Raw genomic sequence first — 21,672 nt, 5'->3', positions numbered from 1 at the left:
TTAAGTGGATTCTAAAATTCATATATACCAGCAAACCCTCTTCCCTTCCACCCCTACAATTTGAGTTTCCCCTTCACAGAGTTTACCAAAATGCTCTTTATTTTTCTACTTTAGCATCACAAAGCAGCAATATGGTCCAATTCAGAACAGTTGAAAAAGTTCAAGGCCAGACTAAAAGCAAAGTACTGGGCTGAGAGCAACTACTGTAGGTGGTGATGGAGGGTTGCCAGTTACAGAGAGGTAGGAGGGGAGCAGCCCTGCTGGCATAGTACTGACAGCCTCCAGAAGAGCTGGAAGCACCAAAGAGACTTGCTTACCAACCAAGCTGCAAGCCCTGCAGTTTGTCTGCTGGCCATAGCTAGAATCCTATTCTGTATCTGCAGTTAATTTCTGGTGATGTTAAATGAGCCAATTATTGGGGGGGGCGGGCGGGCGGAAGAAGGGCGGAGTGAGCATGAGGGGTGTGATCATGTGATGGAAGCCTCATTTCCCCCTGCTAAGCAACAGAGCTTTGGGGTGAGTATTCCCACCCACTTACTGTGCTATTTCACTATTTAGATGATAGGGATTGCCCTTTGGCAGTGACTATTAGATTTCCATGGTCTTTATGGGTGACAGCAAGTGTGGTGAAGGATGAGATGCGAGAGGCATGATAGTGCTTCAACATTTATTATTTAATTTATTAAATAAATAAATTAAAAGCAGATTGCTGAGAGCCACAATGTTTTACACTATTTCACTATAAGTAAACAGCTGTGCCTTCTGGGTAGCCAAGAGTATCCAGCAGGGGGTCTTTTATTCAGGCCTTTATGTTAATATATTCACTTCTTCAGGTGCAAAAAAAACACAAAAATGTAAAGGACTCAATAGGACAGGAGACACATTTGGAGAGGAGTCATTCCAGTTCAGTCCATGACCTGGATCTTTTCTTGGGAGGGATGCATTGCTGCTGGCTGGAGAGGACATGCAATAGGTATTGCTCACATTTGGTACAGACGTCCATAGAAGGCCAGTCCATCACGGTCTCTCTCTGAGAGGCAAGAGACTGTGCTAGGCAATAGGGTTCAAACACTAGTGGTACTCTGAAAGTTACAAAAATGAATCCAGGCTTCAGTTAAATAGGTGGAGTGTTCTGCCAACCCCTTTCCCGATCTGATCCAACACCCACTTAGCACTTCATCTAGAGTACAGTCCTGGATGGTGCTGAGCACCTTCTACTCCCTTCAGTGTATGACATGACTGGAACAAGCAAGCACCAGCTCATCTGCATTTGGGGAGGGGTTGGGGGTGGGAACATGGCCTCCAATGATCAAGATAGCAGTGACCTCTAGGATGCAGATAAATAGATCCCCACAGTTACTAATGTGCTTTCTTTACAGCTGTGGCTGGTCAAGACGGGGTCACAACTTTCTGATAAATGGTCTGGCCCTGGTGATTTGTATTTGTCACCTCCAGCCTCAATCACCACCATGTACCATGCCTTGCAATGAGAGCAGCTACCCTGGCAGAGCTCCAACTGGTTCTGAATGCAGCTACCCACCTGTTAAGCAATACTAATGGCTATCATCTCTGTACTCCGAACACTGTACTGACCCACACTGAAAAGTAGATCAAATCCAAATGCTGCAATGGACAGGTCTTGTCCGCCCCAAAGACACCTTTCAAATCCAAGAGTTTCCTAATATTGCTCTCATAATGGACAATGCAACTTCAGCCTAGAAGGAAGAGGTCTTCTGACCTCCCCCAACCCTTACCCTGCCACCAGCCCATAGCTATGGGGCTCCTTATAACGAGAGCCAAGAATGTCCAGACCTTAACACATTCGGGACAGGTTTTAAACTATCTTTTTGGAATAGCTTTCCCACAATAAAAGGGGAAGACAAAAAAAAGTTAACATACTAGCAGAAAAAGGAGAGAACAAAGAGACTGCTTGCTACTTTATGTATTCTGTGATGCACTCAGATACTGTAGCCTATGCACAAGATGCTATTAGTTTGCCAGAGGGGAGGATTCCTCTGGATCACCTAAAGTTACTGCCTGTGAACAGGAGTCCCAGTTTGTATCTAAGCTGTGGTGATATACAAGATATATTGGACCCTGAGGGAGTTTTATCCGCTTTAATGTCCCAGAGAATAAAAAACAAACAAACACTGGATAGGGATTATTGGGTGAATTTTTCTCCAATAGCATTAACTTGGAGAAAGAGACAGATATCAGGTATGGAAGTCTTTTAGGTGAGACGTTAACTGTAGTCTACTCTACCCATCTCTGTTCGGAACCTGAGATCTGATGGTCCCTTTTCAAGAGAGTCATTAATAAACCAGGATAATGGGTAGGCCGACAGCCATTCAGTGTAACATACTATTGGCCAAAGGCACTAATGTCTAATAGCCATTGTATTTGCCTACCCTGGTCCCACTTCACAGAAGCAATGCCTTCCCTTGAAAGGAACTTTGAGACACCCAGAAAGTGAAAGACTATAGAAAGTCTTACATTTAAAACAAAAACAAAAAACCTCACCTAGAACAATCCCAATGTTCTACTTCAAAAAACAACTGTGAGGATTTCTGGTCTTGGGTAGCCGAGTCCTCCTCCTTGGAGAGTCTCAGTGGTTTTATTAAGCTAAGCGGAAGATGCACACATGGTCTGGAGGGCAGAGACATCTAGAACCAGAATGCCATGAAACTTAAGTCACCAACAGAACAAATTCTCAGTTTTGAAAAGCCAGTATGGCTCAGGACAAGTTTGCCAAATGCAGGACTAGTCGATATATTAATATACTAGTAAGGGGGAGAGATTTTAGTTGTACCAGGGTCAGGAAGTTCACTGTAATAAGTACTTCACCCAGAGGTCTCCAAGCACTTTACAAAGATGGATAGGCATCATCATCTCCATTGTCACAGGAGTAAAAGGAGGAACAAAGTGAAGCAACTTTCTTAACGTCACAGCAAGTTAATGGCCAAGCTTTGAAGAGAAGCCAGAAAAATATGTTGTTTTCCATCTGGTCCCTTAGACTATGCAACTGACCATACTTTTGGGGGTGTATATATTTTTGTTACTGATTTGGAATCTTGAGACAGCTTCTTCCATCTTCTTCGAGGCAACCCGGAGAGAGGTTTAAGATAAATTGGAAGAGGCAATGGGACAGAGGAAATTATTTTATGATTAGGTAAGACACATGGTGGGGAGTGTCAAGACATAGAAATTAATCAGTTAAACTGCTGTACAGAGTAACGGACTTACCTTGATGCAGCAATTGCAGCAGATGACACTAAAGGGGGGAGGGGAGGGGAAAAAACAGTGTTATTATTTGAACAGAGTTCAGGAGATCTCAATACTGCAGACAAAGATGTGTCTTCCAAACAAGCTCAAAAGTATTTGCAATTCTGACTTATTCACCTGGCTTCAATTAGAACTTCCCTGTTCACTGGTAATTTGTGAACAGACTAATACGTACTAGTTTAAATGACTGATGTGTGAAAAAGCTCCAGCCTACGGAACTACTCACTATTTGCCACATGTACTCAATATTCACAATTCAGTACTAGGGTTGTGTGACTAGGTCACCAAATGACAGGGTGTTTGATTGCTGCTGGATGACCCACGGTTCACAAACTGCTTTGCCTCAAATGTAGTTAAAATGACTAAGTCTGTAACAGGCCCCAGATTTGTTTCCCCCCCACACACATGAACAAATCTTACAGTTTATGAACAAGCAGAGGGGTCTCAACGTGTTCCAAGTCACTGAAGCATTCAGATAATTTCACTGTTCATCCATAAGATCCTGACTCTGAGCATTTGCCTAGGAGCCTGATCTAGAACCAAGCCACCATCTGCCCCAGGACTTTGGGGACAGTCAGATTCCACCTTTGCAGCGGAGAGCAGTCTCAAGTATAGGGGAACAAGGATGGTTCTTGAATGGTAAGAATTTCATTATCTTTCATGAATTTTAAAATTAAATTAACTAAGACACTACAAAGGGAACAGTCTTCCCAACATGAGAAAACAGTTACAATAGTGCTCAACTATGCAGGCAAAATTAAAGGGATAAACAACTTGCTCCATTGAGTGCTGCAATTGGACACTTTATGGGGCAGGAGAAAGGATCATAAAAACTATTCTAAAGTCCTTCTACATCAGCTTACCTGCTACACAGATGACACCTGTAAGGCCACAGAAAGACCATCTGCTTATGGCAATTGAAACAGACCTGCAGACAAGAGTTACCTATGAATGCCAATGGGAAGTAACTCTTGGCAAGCAGTAACTGTTGCCAGTACAGAATAGCATATCCTATATTATTCAGCATCCTGAAGGCTTTAGATCTACATACAGTAACAGAGTTCAAATACAGGAAGGCAGAGACATAAGAATTAAAAGCCATAGGCAAAGAAGTTTTCAGAGAAGATTTGAAACTTGAGTGTTGATGACAAGATTTGATTCAGACAGTAAGAGCTGCTCTTGATGGCTAGATTGTGTGGACGACCATAGCCATCCAATAAAGAAAGCAAGGTGGGGATAGGGAAATGAGACAGACTATTATTTCCAGGGAGATTAAAGTGTCAGGCAAATTTTGATCCTGAAGTGGATGATGAGCCATAGGAAAAGCTGAGGAATAGCTTGGAGTTTTTTTTGTTCTGTTTTTAAATAAAGCACACATGGTGGTGAGAAGCGGTATTGCCACAGGTCTCAGCCTGGAGCACCAGAACTTGGGGAGGCCAAAGAGGAGAGAGTTTCAATAGTCAAGAAAGGGAGGGGATCGTGGAAGACTATTACAGAAGAGGCAGAAAGAAGGCAGGGTGTACACAAGCAGCGTTGGGGACTCCGACAGAAGTGTGAAGAAAGTGAGGATTCAGTAGGGTGACCAAATATCCTGTTTAAAGGGACAGTCCCATTTTTTGGGACTTTTTTCCTTATATAGGTGCCTATTACCCCTCACCCCCGTCCCGTTTCCTCCCCCCCTCCCCCCACAGTTGCTATCTGGTCACCTTAGGATTCAGGGTGAAGGACACCATAGTTGGACAGTGGAAGTGAACAACTATGTTAGGAGAAACTCCTTTTGCTCAAGAAAAACACTTTGGTCTCATAGTCCAAGTATCTGAATGTCCTTCAGCTAAAAGTCTAGGGTTTGCATTTGCTTAGAGCTTTTAGGAATGTCAGAAATCCTAGTTAAGTATTGCATCTTAAACCCATTTGGTTCTTGTGGGCCAGCTATGACAGAGTTTTCTTACTTTGGAAAGAAGGGATCTGTTGGGCAACAGCATGGAGTACTGGAGAACTAGCTAGGGTCTAGGCTCAGTGGGCAAATTAAACTTACTTAGAAATTTAACACTGTGCAGTGTCTAAAGCTTCCATGTGGACCGGGGCAGGATTCCTGAAGATCAGTGTATTATAGGGTTAAGTGAAGCCACTTGGGATCCATTTGGTTATCAGGCACATGTTATTCCCAGGAATGAAAGGACAGGAGTGCATGGAGAGGAATGGAGCCAGCAGGTTCTTCAGAAAGAAAGGGCAGTACATCTAGGGAGAATGGTAAATACCCTGGCTCTTGAAGATCTACTATAACCATCTCTTTGGCGGGAGCCCTCCATTTCAGACATCACGGCATATCTGCTTCCAATCAGTTCAGCAATGGTTGGTGATGGCCAACTTGTAGGAGAGGGGTAATCCTAGACAAAAAAAGGATAGCTAAGAGTTAAAGACCAAAGAAAAAAAAGCCAGTTGTTTGAGTGGGATTCTAAACCCGAATTGAACTCCAGCCCCAGGTGACTGATGGGTCTGCAGTACAGCAACTGCCCAAGTCATCTCAAGCATCTCCTCTCAAGCTCAGGTTCTGAGACAATAGAGGGCTGCCTGGTAAAGTGCCCTTCTGAGTCACAATACAGCCATGCCAGAGGCTGAGGGGAGTGAAGGATGGCAAGGGACGCACCTGGCTCCCATCTTGAAGGTGAGCCATGTTCTGAAGAAGTAGTTTTTGAAAACCAGCCATGAAAAAGAGCTTCAGGCCACACTTATATTCTCTGCTCCCGATACAATGAAGGGCCTCTTTGTATTAGGATAAGTCCAAAAGGCCACCCCGATACAAAAATGCGGTGTATCCCTTTCTGCAGCAGATAGGTGACAAAACAGCAGGTCTTACTGCAGCAGTGAAGGGACCGCATTTAAAGGTGCAGTACAAAATTTAGCATGGAGGACCAGAGCCACAAAGGTACTTAGGCACTTTAGTCCCAGTTTTAGGCTCCGCTGCAGACCACAGAACTCCTACTTGGAACCTGTGCGACACCTGTTGTCAGTCATGGCTTGGTTTTCCTAACAACGCCTTGAAATGCCTTATTCCTGAAGTTCAGTTAGGAGCACCGTGTAGCATGCTTGTTAACCGATTCTGACGTTATCGGTTAGTAGAATGTGCGTTATGCTAGTTTCTGCTGAACATGCACTTTCAGGTGCATTTTTAACATTCTGCAGGAGCTCTAGAACTGTAGCCATATACCATTTAGTTTAAACATTACTCATCATCAAGGGATAGTTACCCCATCACATATTCAGAAGAGCCAAGCTAGAAGGGAACAGCACCAGCTGTGCTAACTAGCAGAGGAGCAGGCACTGAAGAGCAGAGTTGTGTGAATAATGGGTTTTTTGCGCTTGCTATCAATTCTAAAATCCAAAGGTTTGAGTTGAACAAAACGTTGTGTTTTGATTTAGAATATTTTAAACTTGGATTGATTTAGACTATTTAAGTGTTTTAATCAAACAGTCATTTGGAACCAAAAATGGATTTTAAAAACAAAAAATCTAAACATTTCATTTTGACACTTTCAAAACAAAAATTTCAAACTGAAACAATTCAGCAAAACTGTCAAATTCGTAAAACATTTTGGTGTTGCTATATCTATTTTTTGTTGAAAAAGTTTGTCAAAATTTGGCCAGCTCTATTAAGAGTTCAAATTACAAAAGTTGGGGGAAGTCCATTTTCCCCATCCCATGTTCCATTTTAGCGCTCACTTCTATCCTAACATCAAGCTGCAACCCTTGGGACAGTAGCCTGGCCAGCTCATTACCAGCTTTTGGCACCACTGGGAGCGGAGTTGCAGGCCCATGCAGGACTTACATCTTCCTCGATTTGAAGGGCACTCCTTAAAGACTTGGACCTCCCTCGGCAGAAAGGCTGTCGTGGATTTAGATTCAGGAAGCTGCTTGTTTTACAGTCTCCTCGCACTGGCACGCTCTTGGGGGTAAATGTGCAGTCTGCAGAGCAATCTGGAAATGGTAAAGTAGGAAATGACAACAAGGAGTTAAAGCGTAAATGTGATCTGGTAACTTCTAGAGATTCTCTAGATGAGTGAAATGCTTAAATACTACAGGCTGATCAGTTTCTGAAGGCAGTGAAGCCTGTTCTAAAGACCCTCTTCCCTTCCTCCCCCTTACCCAAAAATCACAGAAGCACCAAGTAATTGGGAAATTCTGATTAGAAATGTAAGCAAGAAACTGATGTTTTGTTTATATATGGGTCCTACTTTAAATCAATGATTAACTTATTCCTTTCATTCACACATTCTAAAGCCTCACTGAATGTTTGCTACCATAACATACATCTTGAGGCCTGAAACTGGAAGCATGAAGAATTTTGTTACTATTTAGAAATTTAACAGATTCAAGAAGTTTCACAGCCAGGAATTGATTTGAAAGGTCACTCTCCATGCCAGCAACTCCATGTTATGGAGATCCTCACATCAGATGGCTCTAGCAGACAAGTGACTTCAAAAACGAGGAGGAAGTCGAGAAAGATGGACTGGGGTCAGCTCATCAGAATGTGGAGGACCCATTGATTCAAGAATTTAGACCATGTTGTGAGAGGGGAGAGTAAGACAGGAACGGGCATACTGACCTGTGCTGCATGAGGTCAGTACAGATCTGTGTGAGATGACTCCCAAGTTGTATTTCAATGCCCCGTCTGCTTCCTGTGGATCACAGGTGGGAGATTCTTAGTGGGTATAAAACACCACATCAGAGAGGTAGGGTTGGGTGGGAAGGTCACCTCCCCATAATCTATAGCCCCTGAGAATAGCAGATATGCTCCTCATTGACAATGAAGGAGACAACAGGGGTTCTTATGAGTGCCAATCTGGCAGTGGTAAGGTAAGCAGAAGTAGTGGTGAAATTAGCTGGCTTGTTCACCTCAATTCACACACCATGCTCCAGATTATTAAGAGCAATAATGAGTCAAACTCCACTGGAGTTACATCAAGGATGAATTTGACCCAGTAAAGATTTTAAAAAGTGGAGATGGGACCCAAATCCTAACGTCAACTCCAGCCACCCTCAAAAGTTTCAGGGATGGAAGATGTTCAGATGAAGCCCTTGAATCTAGATTCTCCTCCTACAGCTTTGGGGCCATGCAGGAAGCTAAATTTTCCCTGGCTCCAGTTTGCATGCAGGAACTCATGAAAGCAACTCAGGAAATTCTGTGGGTGACATAGCCTAATCCCCAGATGGTTCCAGGTACCAATGCCTTGGCCTCTCTCTAATCTAAACTAGTGGAAGTTCAAGACCCTATAATAGAAACTGCTTAAGAGATCCTTAGAATACAGGAAACCTTAATAACTGGATTTTGTTTTAAAATCCTGAATTGTTAGCTTGTGCTGCTGCAATCCTGCTAGCCAAGAGCATTTGTACAAGCCTTACCACTAGAGATACACCAATAGGATTCAGAATAAATGGAGCTATATGAGACATTGTCATCAGAATGATCACAAGTTTCTACCAACTATACACGGGAGCTGTGCAAATACAGCTAGATATTTTATGCAAATATTCATTCACATTTGCAATTGCTTAAGTCAAAGGAAAGCATTTCACTGACAAAAGTGCATGTAGGAAAACGTCCAGTTTATGTGCAGGAGTATTTGTGCCAGAAGAAAAAAAAGTGACTGCATTAGGTAACAGAAAACAAAGAAATGTGACTGATTAAACACAGCTTGAATTTCAGACACCAAGTACTCAGAACTGTTCATGATCAACTCATAGGGTTATTTTTTTAATATTATGATCATTCTAATTTATTGAATTAAACTGTTTGCTCAGATATTCCACAAGCAGAGAAGGTTGAATGATTAACTTGCAGTGAGTAGTATATCTCCACTATATCCCATAACACGTGAAATGCAGACATCTCTGGAGTGTAGATCAGTGATAAAGGGAAGGGGAGCAGAAGACATTTTGGCTAACATTGGCTTCACAGATTCCAACTCTTATGAAAAGAGTCATGGAATGTGCACTGAACCTCAGTTTTAAAGCCTCCATCCATACTACACAAATGATCCATTTTTACACAGGGCTTGGATTTCCGGAGGGTAGATAGGACTCATATCAACTGATTGGTACTCCAATTTATTCACCCTAGAAGAGTGAAGGGCCAAGTTGCCCATGCTGGGCTTTGAACCTGAAGTTCCAGGGTGCCAATATATTTTGGCCATTTCAGCCTCTAATAGCAAGATTTCATTTAAAAGGACTTACCTGAAATTCTGGGACCAGCAAGTCAGGGATCAGCAGCTGTTTTTTAACTTTGTGAATTGTAAGCCCCGTACTGGCATTTTGGACAGATAAGACATTGCCACACAGGGAATTCAAAGAAAACATTGGCATCACAAAAGTATCTGGAAAAAAACAAAACCAAACCAAGAACTGCAACCTAAGTGAGCAAGACACTGACGACAGACTCCATAAGTCTCACACTGGACCTCTCTGAGGCGGTGATGGCTCAGCAACCCTTTGCCTCCTTTTAGTCTCATAGGAGTAGAGCCTTTTACCCCATCTTTCTTGTAAGAGGTGAGAGACTCCAGCCCAGGCACATGGGCCCTAGCAGGTGACATAAGCCAGAGATGAAGGGGACTGGATTAGATGACCTCTCAAGAGCCCTTCCAGTCTTACAACGTTATGATTCTATGTCTGAAAAGTAGCAATGCTGGTGCCTCTGAAAATTGATCCGAGTGCCTTAGCATCCCTTACTTGACCCATGACTAACTCATACATCACACGTATGCCTACTACTAGTGGATGCTCAGCAGTACCAGTAGGTACCTTTGTGCCTGCTCCCATTTGTCTCTGTGGAAGACGGTCGAAGCTTGTGTGTCTGTTTTATTTCTGTCATGAGCAGGTCGTGCAGACTGGGTTCTTTGGGGGAGTTCTCTTTCAGCTTCCTCTCTGAGGCCTGCAACATGAAGTAGAGAGCTATGAAAAGCCACTGGATAAAATGAAGATCCCAGAGCAATATAGACATGCCCTTTCTGAGAAGGGCACTGTTTCACAAGTCAGTCTCCACACCCAGCCAGAAATTCTGTATCCCCAGCACTCTCACCATTTGTAACCTGTGCACTTTCCACACAAATTCCAATCTATAGGAAAAATAGAGTGTTTTGCTAATCAATGGAGAACATTTCCATGGACCAACTCAAAGTAGAAGCTATAGTAAGTGAACCATAGCTTGACCAAGACTGTTCAGAAACATTTTAGGAGGCAAAAAAGAAGAGAAGCAGCTGCATTAGTTAGAAATGACTAGGGGAGAAAAGGTTGAAGATCTGAGTCATCTTCCCTTCCCCCTGTAACACAGGGGGTCTTTTAATTTGGCCTATATATAAAAAAGGGATGGTCTAACATTCCAGCTACCTTGCCGGACTTGGGAATGGGATAGGTCAGTGTTGCTTCAGCCAGTTCAGGGATCCTTCTGTTCATGCCATCACAACTAAACAAGTCACTTATTGGCTTTAAAGGAGGCTGTGAAGGACCTGTGTTGCCTTCAGAGCTCTTGCAGTTTTGCTCACTGTTGATCTGAAAGGGCGAAAAGGACACTGAAGTGATGAAAGTTCATTTTTTCTTGAAAAGCCTCCTTCCCCAGAAATGGAGGATGAACTAGGAAATACAGTTTCATGACCTTACATAGCCACTCATGGCATTTCACAAGTGTGCCTCTAACTCAAGAGAATCTTTATAGGCAAGAGATTAAACAAGAGTCCTATTATAAAACACTTCTTGGGAGTGAAGGGTAAAAAGGGCAATAGGATTGTAAGATGTTGTTGCAAGGAGAAAAGCCTGTGAAGAAATAGCACATGACTATCTACTGGGAGCTGGGTAGAGCACTTAGGTATGTGCATAAGGCTTACAAAATTCCTGCAGCCCATGAAAAGATCATGCATAGAAGTAGCATAAGGAGTTTCAAGGCTCTAAGAAACCTCAACATACTCCAACTCCAAAATTACAATATATCCAGACCATGGTCACACAGAGAGGGGACTTCATGCATTAGAGCTTAGCAGAACTTCCCCACCCAGTAAAGCACGAATAGCACCTCCTTGTAGTTTAAGAAGCTCCTAAACAGGTTAACTGTAACAGAAGTAGCTAGCAGGCACATACAAGTTTGTTTCTCAAGTTCTCATTGGAGAACACTAAGACAGATTATATCACATGGGCACCTCTTCTGCAACCCCTCCTGCAGCAAGCGTAGGGCTGTCACAAGAGGACAATATTTTGAGAAAATGAAACCAGACTCCATTTAGTATAGCGGGTGAAGCTGCGTTTGTTGGCTAGCCGTATTTTGTACCTGTGCTGTTCGCTCTAACACCCTGCTCTTTAGGAAAGCACTGGGGAATGCAGAGAGTGAGGGGAAGATACTAGCACTGGGTCTCCAGGTCAGTTTGCCATTTATCCTCGTGTTGCCTGTTCCTCTCATTTGTGCTTGCAAACTTGACCCTGGTTTGATACAGACTGATGCAAAGCAGCACTGAAGGTGCAGAGGGGCTCATTTGAATTTTGATGACTCACTTGTGGTTTCCAGAGGCTGTTTTGATCACGGACTGCACTGTAGCTAGCAGGAGGTACATGTACAACTGCTTGATAAATGCTTTTGTTACAGTGATGTATTTGTGACACTAATGATCCATGGATCACAATTGAAGACCCAGTTCATTCTGCTGCCTTAGGTTTGAGTGCACCTGCAATTTATGCCTCATAACATATAACAGCTAGTGATATACCACCTCCTATGTGTACGTAACCCACTCACCTCCTGAGTGTGGTGTTCAGTCTTATCTAGTAGCACCAAGACCACTTAGAGATAAAAAGACCAATAAGTCTGCTCTACAGCCTTAGTTAACAGCCAGCTCATGTGGTGGAGGCTCATGCACTAAGCTCCAGAGGTCCCAGGTTCGATCCCACCCACTGACAACCGGAGTCTGTTGGTGTTACATATAGCCTACTCTAAGGTACTTCCTCTGCTTTCCCCTGATCACCAGAGTATCTAAGCACCTTGTGAATGGTGTATGCCCTATTAGCGGCGTTCAGACTCAGGCTTCAAGTACAGTTTCTCAGCCCAGTTGGAAGGACACCACCACAGTCCAGGAGCTGGTGTTTGACAGCTGGTGAAGGAGGGCGAGGGGAGGATTTTCAAAGTGAAGCTCTTCAGCCTTGGCTGAGCCAGGTATGTTATTCCCCCTCACCTTAGGAGGGCATACAATAAGCAGCTGAAGAACTGGCGTTTAGCGTGCTAGGCAAGATTTTTATTTTGTAACTGTCTCATCTCATGCCAAAGAGTCGGCTTGCAAGAGATCGCAACACTGCACAACCTCATGCCAGCTTTTAAAACTGACCTAGCTCAAGCAGTGACAAGTGAGTGGTGATGCTGCAGTCCTTTAGAGGAACTCCATCGTCATCTCTGGGCACATCAGCAGCTTTGGAGCCCACTAACACTTCAGCCAGCACAACAGGACTTGCTGGGAACTTGTTCAGCTTTCCTTATTTTGCCCAAACCCCCATTCAAGTCAGTGAGTGCTGCTTAAGGCCCTCTGCTTAAGGCAGACCACTAGTAAACTTCCCTTTGGATACATTTCATGTAAGAGTCCTCCATTTCTGAATGGCATACTGCCAAGAAGATCAGGTAGGATGCACCCTGGAGAGCCTGTGGAGAGACAGATCAGTGATTCCAGAGCTGGGAAAGGTAGCGAGCAAGAGACAGTCTTATGAAGTGGCTTCAGACAAGGTAGCCTAGAATGGTTTACACAGCGCTAAGTTTAGTTCTTGGAAATGAAGTGAGTTGGTGGGTGAATGTGGTGCCCATTATATGCACAAGTGGAGCTCATGAATTCTCATTCACCCTTGGAGCCTGGAAGTTATTCCGAGGACACAGGTTGGGTTTAATCAAACAGATGTCAGATGCCAGGTAGCTAGAGTAGCAGATGCCAAACTAAGCATGTTGAGAACCATTGCTCACCTTCACCTTGCGGAGGGTGTACCTCTTGCATCGGATGTCCTCTGTCAAGAGCTCATAGGGAGAGCGGGTGTATTCCTTGGGAGGAACGTTACGTCGGGGTCGCTCCATGGCCTTGCGCAGCCTCACACCATTCTGCAGCTCCCCGAGGACACCGTGCCACAAGCTAGCCTGCTAAAGGGCAACATGCAGAGGAAGAGCTAACAGCATTAGCCTCATTAATGCAAACGGGGGTGGAGCTATGCACATGTTCCACCCACTTCAGCCATTTGTCAGGGGGTGCACACACTTAAAGGCTGGGGCAACAGTTATATTCCAAAGAGGCATCTAAGCATTGAGGTCAAGATGATCGGTGCCTTAGATACTCCAACATACGTATATAGCTACGACAGCACAGCTCTGCACCAGATGTGCCAAAGGAGGGGTCTGCCTAATGGTGATATTCAGCATATTAAGTGTATAATCCTGTGCTCCATAGACTGCTTTAGCTACTAGATACCATTCAAGGGGTTGACATGAATCTATGAAGCCCTGCTCAACGTGGGCCCTGGCTACCTGTCAGGATAGTGTAAGCAACTGGCTCTTTGGGGGCTTGAATCTGGGAGACTAGAGGCAGAGGATTGGCAATGGGGCTCTTGCTTTTGAAACAGCACTTTTCTTAATTAAGTGCAGCAGAATCTCTTGGGATTTCAGGCCATACTGCAAAGGCCCATGCATTTACTCGGGTCTTCCCTGAATAAGCTATGAGGTTGATTTAGTGGTCTGGGGAGTGAGAGTTAACTTGCTAGTTTATTTTAATACATGACAAAATTGAAAATATGCCTAAACACAAACTTCACAAACATTTTCATATGAATGGTTTGTTATGTTTCAAAGTGAACACTATTTAGACAAAGAGCAGGTCTCTTGGGGGTTGCTGTTCCTGTCTCTTAGCAGACTCCAGTGCATTGGTTTACCCTGGCAAGGCTCCAATCAGAAGAGCTGTTTACTTTTGCATGAGCACTGAATTCACTGGCCCTGGACAGAACAGAACAAGTAGTTGTCCCTGCCCCAGCAATCCTGGAGTTTACCAACTAGAGGGATAAGACTAGAAGGGATGGGGAGGAAGGGGGGGGGGTCGGAGAGAGAAGAATATGGAAGCTATATCTATAATGAGCTTTTTCTGGGAATCTCCCACCATTGCTTTAGCACTGATGGAGCTGAACAGGTGCTAACAGTTGAAGCCAATGGCCCTCAACTATCCTGACATCTAGACCTGCTCACAGCAGGTCTATGTGACATGGTGGCTAGAATGTCCCTGGCTGATCTACAGTGCTACAGTAGGAGATCTCCCCAAAGTTGGCAGTGTAGACAAGACCAAAGAGAAGAGACCTGCTCTTGGTGTGGATAGCAATTCCCAGAAAGAGCTAGAATTTAGTATAACGTGTCACTTGGTATTTAGAGGGTTTTAACTGGTTATGTTTATCTATTTGTTTTAAGCTGGGAAGTCACGAGAAGGCCTCACAGAGGGAGTATAAAAAACAAAACCAAGAATTCTAAATCCTTACCCAGTAATTATCCTTCTCCTTCTGAGTGTCATTTTCCAGCAAGTCCTCCATATCCATTCTTCGTAGACTCTGTCAAATGAAGATGTGAGCTGATTAGTCTGTACTGTTCCAGTCATTCCTAGACCATTCCTGTCCATCCAGCCCCAGTCACAGTACTGACAACTTCAACAGTTGAAAAAACAACATGGAAGACAAATCCATGAGATTAATGTATTCTGGCTCTTGGGAGAAAGCCCACCCCTTTCACATGCAGGGAATAGAACTTTAGCTTAATAACCTTCTGCTTGGGGAAAAGGCAAGAGGATTAGCCTGGAATTAAGTGTGTGGGGTAGGAAGAAAGAGACAGCTTAATGATGGTCCCAAAATACCTCTTTGGAGCTCTGTAGGGTGAGCATTAGTTTCTGAAGATCTATGTACTCAGCAAAGAGAGCCCTGCAGACTGTTCTGTAATAGCTGGCAGCCTCAGAGGGCCTGGGCAAATGCTCCTCACAGATCTGAAAGGAAATTCAGCCATATACTCAGCACTGATGGTTGGAGAAAAGTCCTCCTTGAAATAAAGGATCTGGGGACAGAGGCAGGTTGCATCTCTCAGTTTCCAGTTTACTCAGGTTCTGAAATTAGGATCACCTTTTCTTGTGTCCCTTGCATGTTATAGCTCAGAAGAGCCTTCCCTTCTGCTGGGAGGGCAAAGGACTAGAGAAAGGGAAAGCTCAATTTTGTGCCAACTATGATGTAGGGAGCTATGTAATTTATCCTCTTTTATATACTGGAAATTTAAACACTGTCTTCTGATGAGGCTGCCCTTTTCTGAGACATGGCAGAGACAGCACGTTAGAGGAAGCCACTGTGTACTCTCATGAAGACTTGTTTTTATTCTCGGTTTTCCTTAAATCTAAAAATAAGCCTGGCAGACTGAAATTATGGCTGCTTGTGCATTGAACACACCAGCCAGTTGACCGGCAGCGAGAAAGCTTCGTTGAGAACAGTAATGGACTGAGCACAAAGTAGGAATCATTAGCATTCAAACACCAGGTCTTTCAGAAACCTGGTATAAGGCCTTGGACAAATCAGGTTTTATGTGCCTCAGTTTCCCCATATGTAAAATGAAAGAGGGGTGGTGAGGCTTAGTGTCTGGACTGTGCTTTGAAGCTAGAGCACTGACCAGAGACCATGTGTTGCTTTGGATAAAGTTTTTCTTAGTGCCTGCATGCTGCCCAAGTTCTACTGATACAAAAATACCACCCCATATGGGGAGGGCTTCTAGTAAAAAGGCTAGTCTAGCCTAGAGGTGGGTTTGCAAAGCTATATCATAAGAGTCTTGCCTGCTAGAGACCAGAGGCCTGAAAAGAGGCAAATTAAGATTAGATGAAGCATTTCCTTTAGCTTCAGTGCTGCTTTTGAGTAGAGGGTCCCATTATCCCTTGGGATATGGGAAAAGGTTGCTTGGGAGGGTCCACTTTCTGACACTGCACTAGTCTCTCCTGACTGCCTGCACTTACATTCAGTTGCCAGGCCAAGAATAGTTTTAGGTAGACGGAATGCTGCAAGCACTGATTCTCCTCTTATCTGCAAGAATCTCTCCTGAAGGCAGGACAGGTGCATTAATACCATACTTTCTTACGGATGTGCCCATAACTTTCTTTTTACCACCTGGGGCTTATCTAGACCCCATCCAAATAAGCTGAATCTCTGCCGGTGACTTGGAAAATCAGGCAAAGGAGAGGGAAGTAGGAATCAAACAACCTCATAGAAATATGCCTGCAGGGAGCATAAGTTCAAGGCAGGTACTTGCACCAGGAGACAGCCATAGGAGAACCAGAGTTTAAGAGCCTACCCATGCTACAGATATTAATTGAGTTTGTAAGTCGTTAAGACATTACACATGGTGTATTTTCCCATCCTCACTACAATTAGTAGCTATGACACCTAACTGTGTGGGGTCCTTGCCAGTGGCCTAAGATGGCATGAGGTTTCCTGCAAACAGTGTGGGCCATGTGTACGTAGCCTGACCAATGTGAAACTAGTTTGCCCCTTCTTCCCATCTCTGCACAGCAGGATCTTCTGGAGTGCACCAGCTCACATGCGCTGGTGGGGCCAAGACCAGATTTTCCCAGAATACACTGGAACAACTAGGTAGTATGGTAAGTGTAGATACATTAGAGAATTTGACATGGTCGTATAGTAAAAATAAGAAGGGGTGGGAACCTTGAGGACATCCTGGAAAGTGATGGCTGGTTTTGTTGCCTCAGTGTCTAATTTCAGGAGGAGGGAGATCAGCTTCTCCAGTGATTCACTCAGCTCTCGCTCCAGATGGTTGTCAATCCCCCAATCCAGGGCTTTATAGATCACCATTCCCAGACACTCTGTCAACTACAGAAGCCAAGGAAATGGTTTTTCAGATTAATGCTGAAGTAATTTGGTATTGTGGAGATAAAGTGCCCAAATGGAACCCCAACATTTCTATCCCTCCCAACCATGCCAGCACCTTTTCCCACATTCAAGGCCATCTACCTCTTTGGACACAACATAATCCTACTGCTGTCATTCAAGCGGCTACTGAGATGCTCCATGGATCAACTGGCGATGAGAGACTGGGGCCTAATTCAGTTGTAACACCCAAATACAGTTAGATAACATTGTTTAAGTGAGCTGTGGCAGCAGGGAAAGCAGCCTGCTTCATCTCAGACCCACCGTTGACAGCATTTCCTGCCACAACCCAACCTCCCCCACCCCTTCAGTGTCTATCTTATGCCTAGTCAATTTGGGTCATTTTTTAATTTAGCCTGGAACTTCACCTAGATTTCCACTCCCATGCAGGAGACAACACCCTAGGCAAGCCACTGGGATAGCATGAGTGCCATGAATATTAGATGACCATGGAATCTTATGAACCTGCTGCATCACTGAAGAGCAAGACTGCCGAGATTCCTTTAGCTAGTCCTTTTATCAATGCAGGCTTGTATCTGTGCATTTGCCAGACTAAAGATCACAGGTTCTTGAATGTCATCTCTCAACTCCAGAGTCTTACCTGCTCCTCCAGTTGTTGAGTCTCATTAACATCTGAAAGGAAAACAAGTGAAAAAAGATAAAGCAGTTTACCAATCCCTACAGACTTTAAGTCCATACTAGAGAGGGCAATTGGAGTCGGCGTTTGGTTTCTTGCTGGCGGTGGATTTGACTGGGATACCACTGAGCCCTCTGACCTCTCACACTGTGCTGATATGACAAGCTGCAGAACCCACTCCTGGTCCTACACTTCCACAGCATTCACCCAGGTAGGGACACACCCAGCTGAAGTTACATGCAAGTTCTCTGACCAGCCACAGCATGAAGCAACAGTAGAAAGGCTACAGCCAAAATAACCCCCAGCTTTTCAGCCTAAGACCCCAGAGTGGTCTAGTCCTGCCCTGGTCCAAACACCAACCAGTATGAATTTATTATCCAGTTCATCTCCCCCTCTATGTGGAGAGGAATATGCAACAGCCTCTCTGAGCCAAGATTCCCAAGTACTTCACTCCAACTCAGTGGTTTAGATAAAGCAAAAACAAGTTTATTAAACTACAATAGATATCACTTAAAATCTAGCAAACAGATCAAAGCAGATTACCTAATAAACAAAACACACAAACTAAACTTAATATACTAAACAGATTGGATATGAATAGCAGTTTCTCACCCTAAGAGATAATACAAGCAGGCTTCAGATTCTTAAGGCACAAACTACACTTGCTTTGCAGCTTGGAATCCTCAAGTCTTTCATACACAGGCTAGAAATCCCTTTAGCCTGGGTCCAGCACTTCCCCCAGTTCAGTCTTTGTTCCTCAGGAGTCTTCTTGCATGGGGAATGAAGAACCACTGATGTCACTCCCTTCCTTCTATAGCTTTAGTATATGTTGGGAACCCTTTGATCCAAAACTCAGTTTGTGGAAAAACACTGACAAGGCCTGGCTTGACAAAGCCTCAGCTGGGATGATTTTCATAGATATTAAGGTCAGTTGGTCCTGCTTTGAGCAGGGGATTGGACTAGATGACCTCCTGAGGTCTCTTCCAACCCTGATATTCTATGATCCCAAGATGGAGTCCAGAAATGTGGCCTGGTCTCATGACCTTGTGGAGTCATAGCAACCATTACTTACAGACTGTCTGGAGCATTCTCAGGAAGGCTCACCAGGTGGGAGGTAAGCCTCTCCTAAGGCCTATTGTTTTCCCTAAGGGCTCATTACCCTGAATAGGTCCTTCCCAGCCAGCTATCTAGACTATCTTGCCTAGTGGGCATCACCCAGGTGTAACTACATTTGATATAAATAGTCAATATTCATAACTTTAGATAAGAAAATGATAAATGCATATCAATAGGATAATCATATTCAGCAAATCATAACTTTTCCAATGACACCTCACTTGACTCATCTTGCATAAAATGCATCATAATTATGTTTAATCATACATAATATCACTATGAAGAATATTGGGTACAGTGTCACAGTGGAGACCTCCAGAAGCCTTGGATCACATCAATCCTCCCCTTTCCAGAGGGGGTAAACCGAATATGACTATCTAAGGGTCACTAGAGAAGGTGCCTGGCGCATCTTCCATCTCGAGCCACGCATGGTGGTGGTGATCTGTTAGTGGATGTTTGTTACCCCAAAGAAAGAATAATTCTCCTTTCCTTCTGCATCCAGTAGTCTCTGGGGTGGTGGTGGTGTGCTAGGAAGAGAACATGCCTAAATATAGCTCCGTCTTTGCACCGTTTGACCTTTGGTAAAGGAAGGCATATTTATTGTCCACTCCAGGATACAAGATCTAGCAACAGCCACAGAATCCTTAGAGAGGTTTCAGCAAAAAGGAATGTGGGAGAGGTGCTTTGCTCTGAATGCTGCCACAAAATGAACTCCGAGTCTTTATCAGCCACTTGTCCCTCTTCCCTCACCACCACAGCTTATGCTGACAAACACATACCAGCACAATTGCTACTTCCAGAGAAAGTCTAACAGCAGAAAGCAAGCAGGCTAGGAAGTACATCAATATGACTAAGCAGCTATCAGGTCACCAAAGCTTCAGATTAAAACATAAATATGTTGGGGGTGTGTGCACCCATGTAGGTGAAGACAATCAATTTCCAAACCAGAGCCCCTTGTCTCAAGCATTTGTACAAATATCCCACAAAACAAGTGATTCAATAATCAAAGATAATGGGTGGGGGGGGAAGAAGAGAAGGAATAGTCCTACATTGAACTTCTGTAGCACTTTCTGGCCAAAAATACTTTACAAACTGTAATTAAGTTTCAAAACATCCCTGTACACTAGAAAAAAAAGAAGTATTTCATCCCCATATAATAGGTGGTGAAGAGCAGTAGATGCAGAACTAGAACCCGGAAACTTTGACTCCTAGTCAGATACTCTAACCATTAGAAATACTACTGGTTACAGAGTAGCAGCCGTGTTAGTCTGTATTTGCAAAAAGGAGTACTTATGGCACCTTAGAGACTAACGGATGCAACCGATAAAGTGAGCTGTAGCTCACAAAAGCTTATGCTCAAATAAATGTGTTAGTCTCTAAGGTGCCACAAGTACTCCTCATTCTTTTTTAGAAATACTACTGGTATGCTTCTCCATTCTCTGTAGATACTCTAATTGCTATGGAGAATACAGCCTTTCACATTAGGAGCATAGACATTTAGTTCAGGAAATACTACAAGTTAGTTTTTTATTTGTAGATTGATTCATGGAATTCACCACAGAAAGCATTTCAAAGACAGAATCACATGGCTGTACATTCTCATAGGCACAATAAAGAAACCCATAGCATTATCAGAGGGTGAAGACTTTTGTTTAAGAGCCCCATCCACCAGTGCCTTTGTTCTTACCAGGCTTAGGATGCACCATGAAGGAAACAGCACCATCAGAATGGATAAGGATGCTTCCCAGACCTTTAATCACCACAGGGTAGGGGCCCTGAGCCAACTGCTTCATTTTATGGCAACATTGAAAGCAAAGGGCCCAGGCTTGCTCCTCACTTATTGGCTGGTCACAGCATCTCAGAAACTCTCCCAAAGAGACCTTAGTGATATTCCTTCCTTCACAGCTTGAACAATCTACTTTTTTACTTTCACTACTCCCCATGTGCTTGTTTTGTTCTAGGATGTTCTACAACCACTCCTTAGACAGCCATAGGCAATTCTGGCCGTCTTTTATCCATTCTGCCTTGTCTCTTCTTCAGGTGGGACCATTTAGAGCAACTTTAGGCTACAGCTCCTTAAAGGGACACCATTATTTTCATCATCTACTCTCTATTTATACAAGCACCAGTGAATGAAGACTGAGAAAAAATTAAAAAGGACCTTGAAAGATTATAAACATGAAAAAATTAATGTCTGGCGTAACTCCATTGACTTCAACAGGTTTGTAATTAGAACAAACGTGGCTCTTGGGCTCAACAAATCAGATTCAGCATGGAAAAATACAAAATCATCATTGGTGGGGGTGGTAATAATCTACTATACAATATGGGAAGGAGACATCTGGTAATTAATGATGCTGAAAGAGACCTCTGGATCAGTAGACAGCAAGGAGGTGATGTGTTTTCAGAGACATGTCCCATGGGGCAACCACATTCTATATAAGCTGGAGCTTTTGCATTTTATCCACCTTCAGCCCCAGAAACAGTGAGTTGCAATTACCCAACTGGAGGTAATGGATACGTGGATCACTCTGGCCAGATCCTCACCACAGGGAAGGGGTAGTTTCTTAGCAAGCTGCAGGTGGAAGGCTTTTCCTTTTGTTCAGCATTAATGCTTCCTGATCACCTAACAGTAAGGGCACACTTACACTAACAGAGCTTTAAAGGTATAGCTATACTGGTAAAACACT

At 43.8% G+C, this 21,672-nt stretch overlaps 1 protein-coding gene across 1 annotated transcript; it reads right to left on the bottom strand.

Moving 5' to 3' along the window:
• Positions 1-778: 778 nt before the first annotated feature.
• Positions 779-20,925, bottom strand: LOC311519494 (protein spire homolog 1-like; the record flags this gene model as incomplete). The annotated part of the gene is made up of 16 exons (XM_084626035.1): positions 779-1,082; positions 2,521-2,663; positions 3,244-3,271; positions 4,146-4,210; positions 5,541-5,669; positions 7,109-7,257; positions 7,886-7,958; positions 9,514-9,653; positions 10,078-10,207; positions 10,663-10,824; positions 13,259-13,429; positions 14,803-14,871; positions 15,171-15,296; positions 17,008-17,172; positions 17,831-17,862; positions 20,670-20,925. The coding sequence occupies 16 exons, from the start codon at positions 20,923-20,925 to the stop codon at positions 896-898; spliced, it is 2,025 nt and encodes a 674-aa protein (XP_084482161.1). The 3' UTR covers positions 779-895.
• Between the last annotated feature and the right edge of the window lie 747 nt (positions 20,926-21,672).

Source organism: Lepidochelys olivacea (genome assembly GCF_965140295.1).
Source record: "Lepidochelys olivacea isolate rLepOli2 genome assembly, chromosome: 1".
Lineage (NCBI taxonomy): Eukaryota > Metazoa > Chordata > Testudines > Cheloniidae > Lepidochelys > Lepidochelys olivacea.
This window is presented reverse-complemented; position numbering and strand designations above follow the sequence as displayed.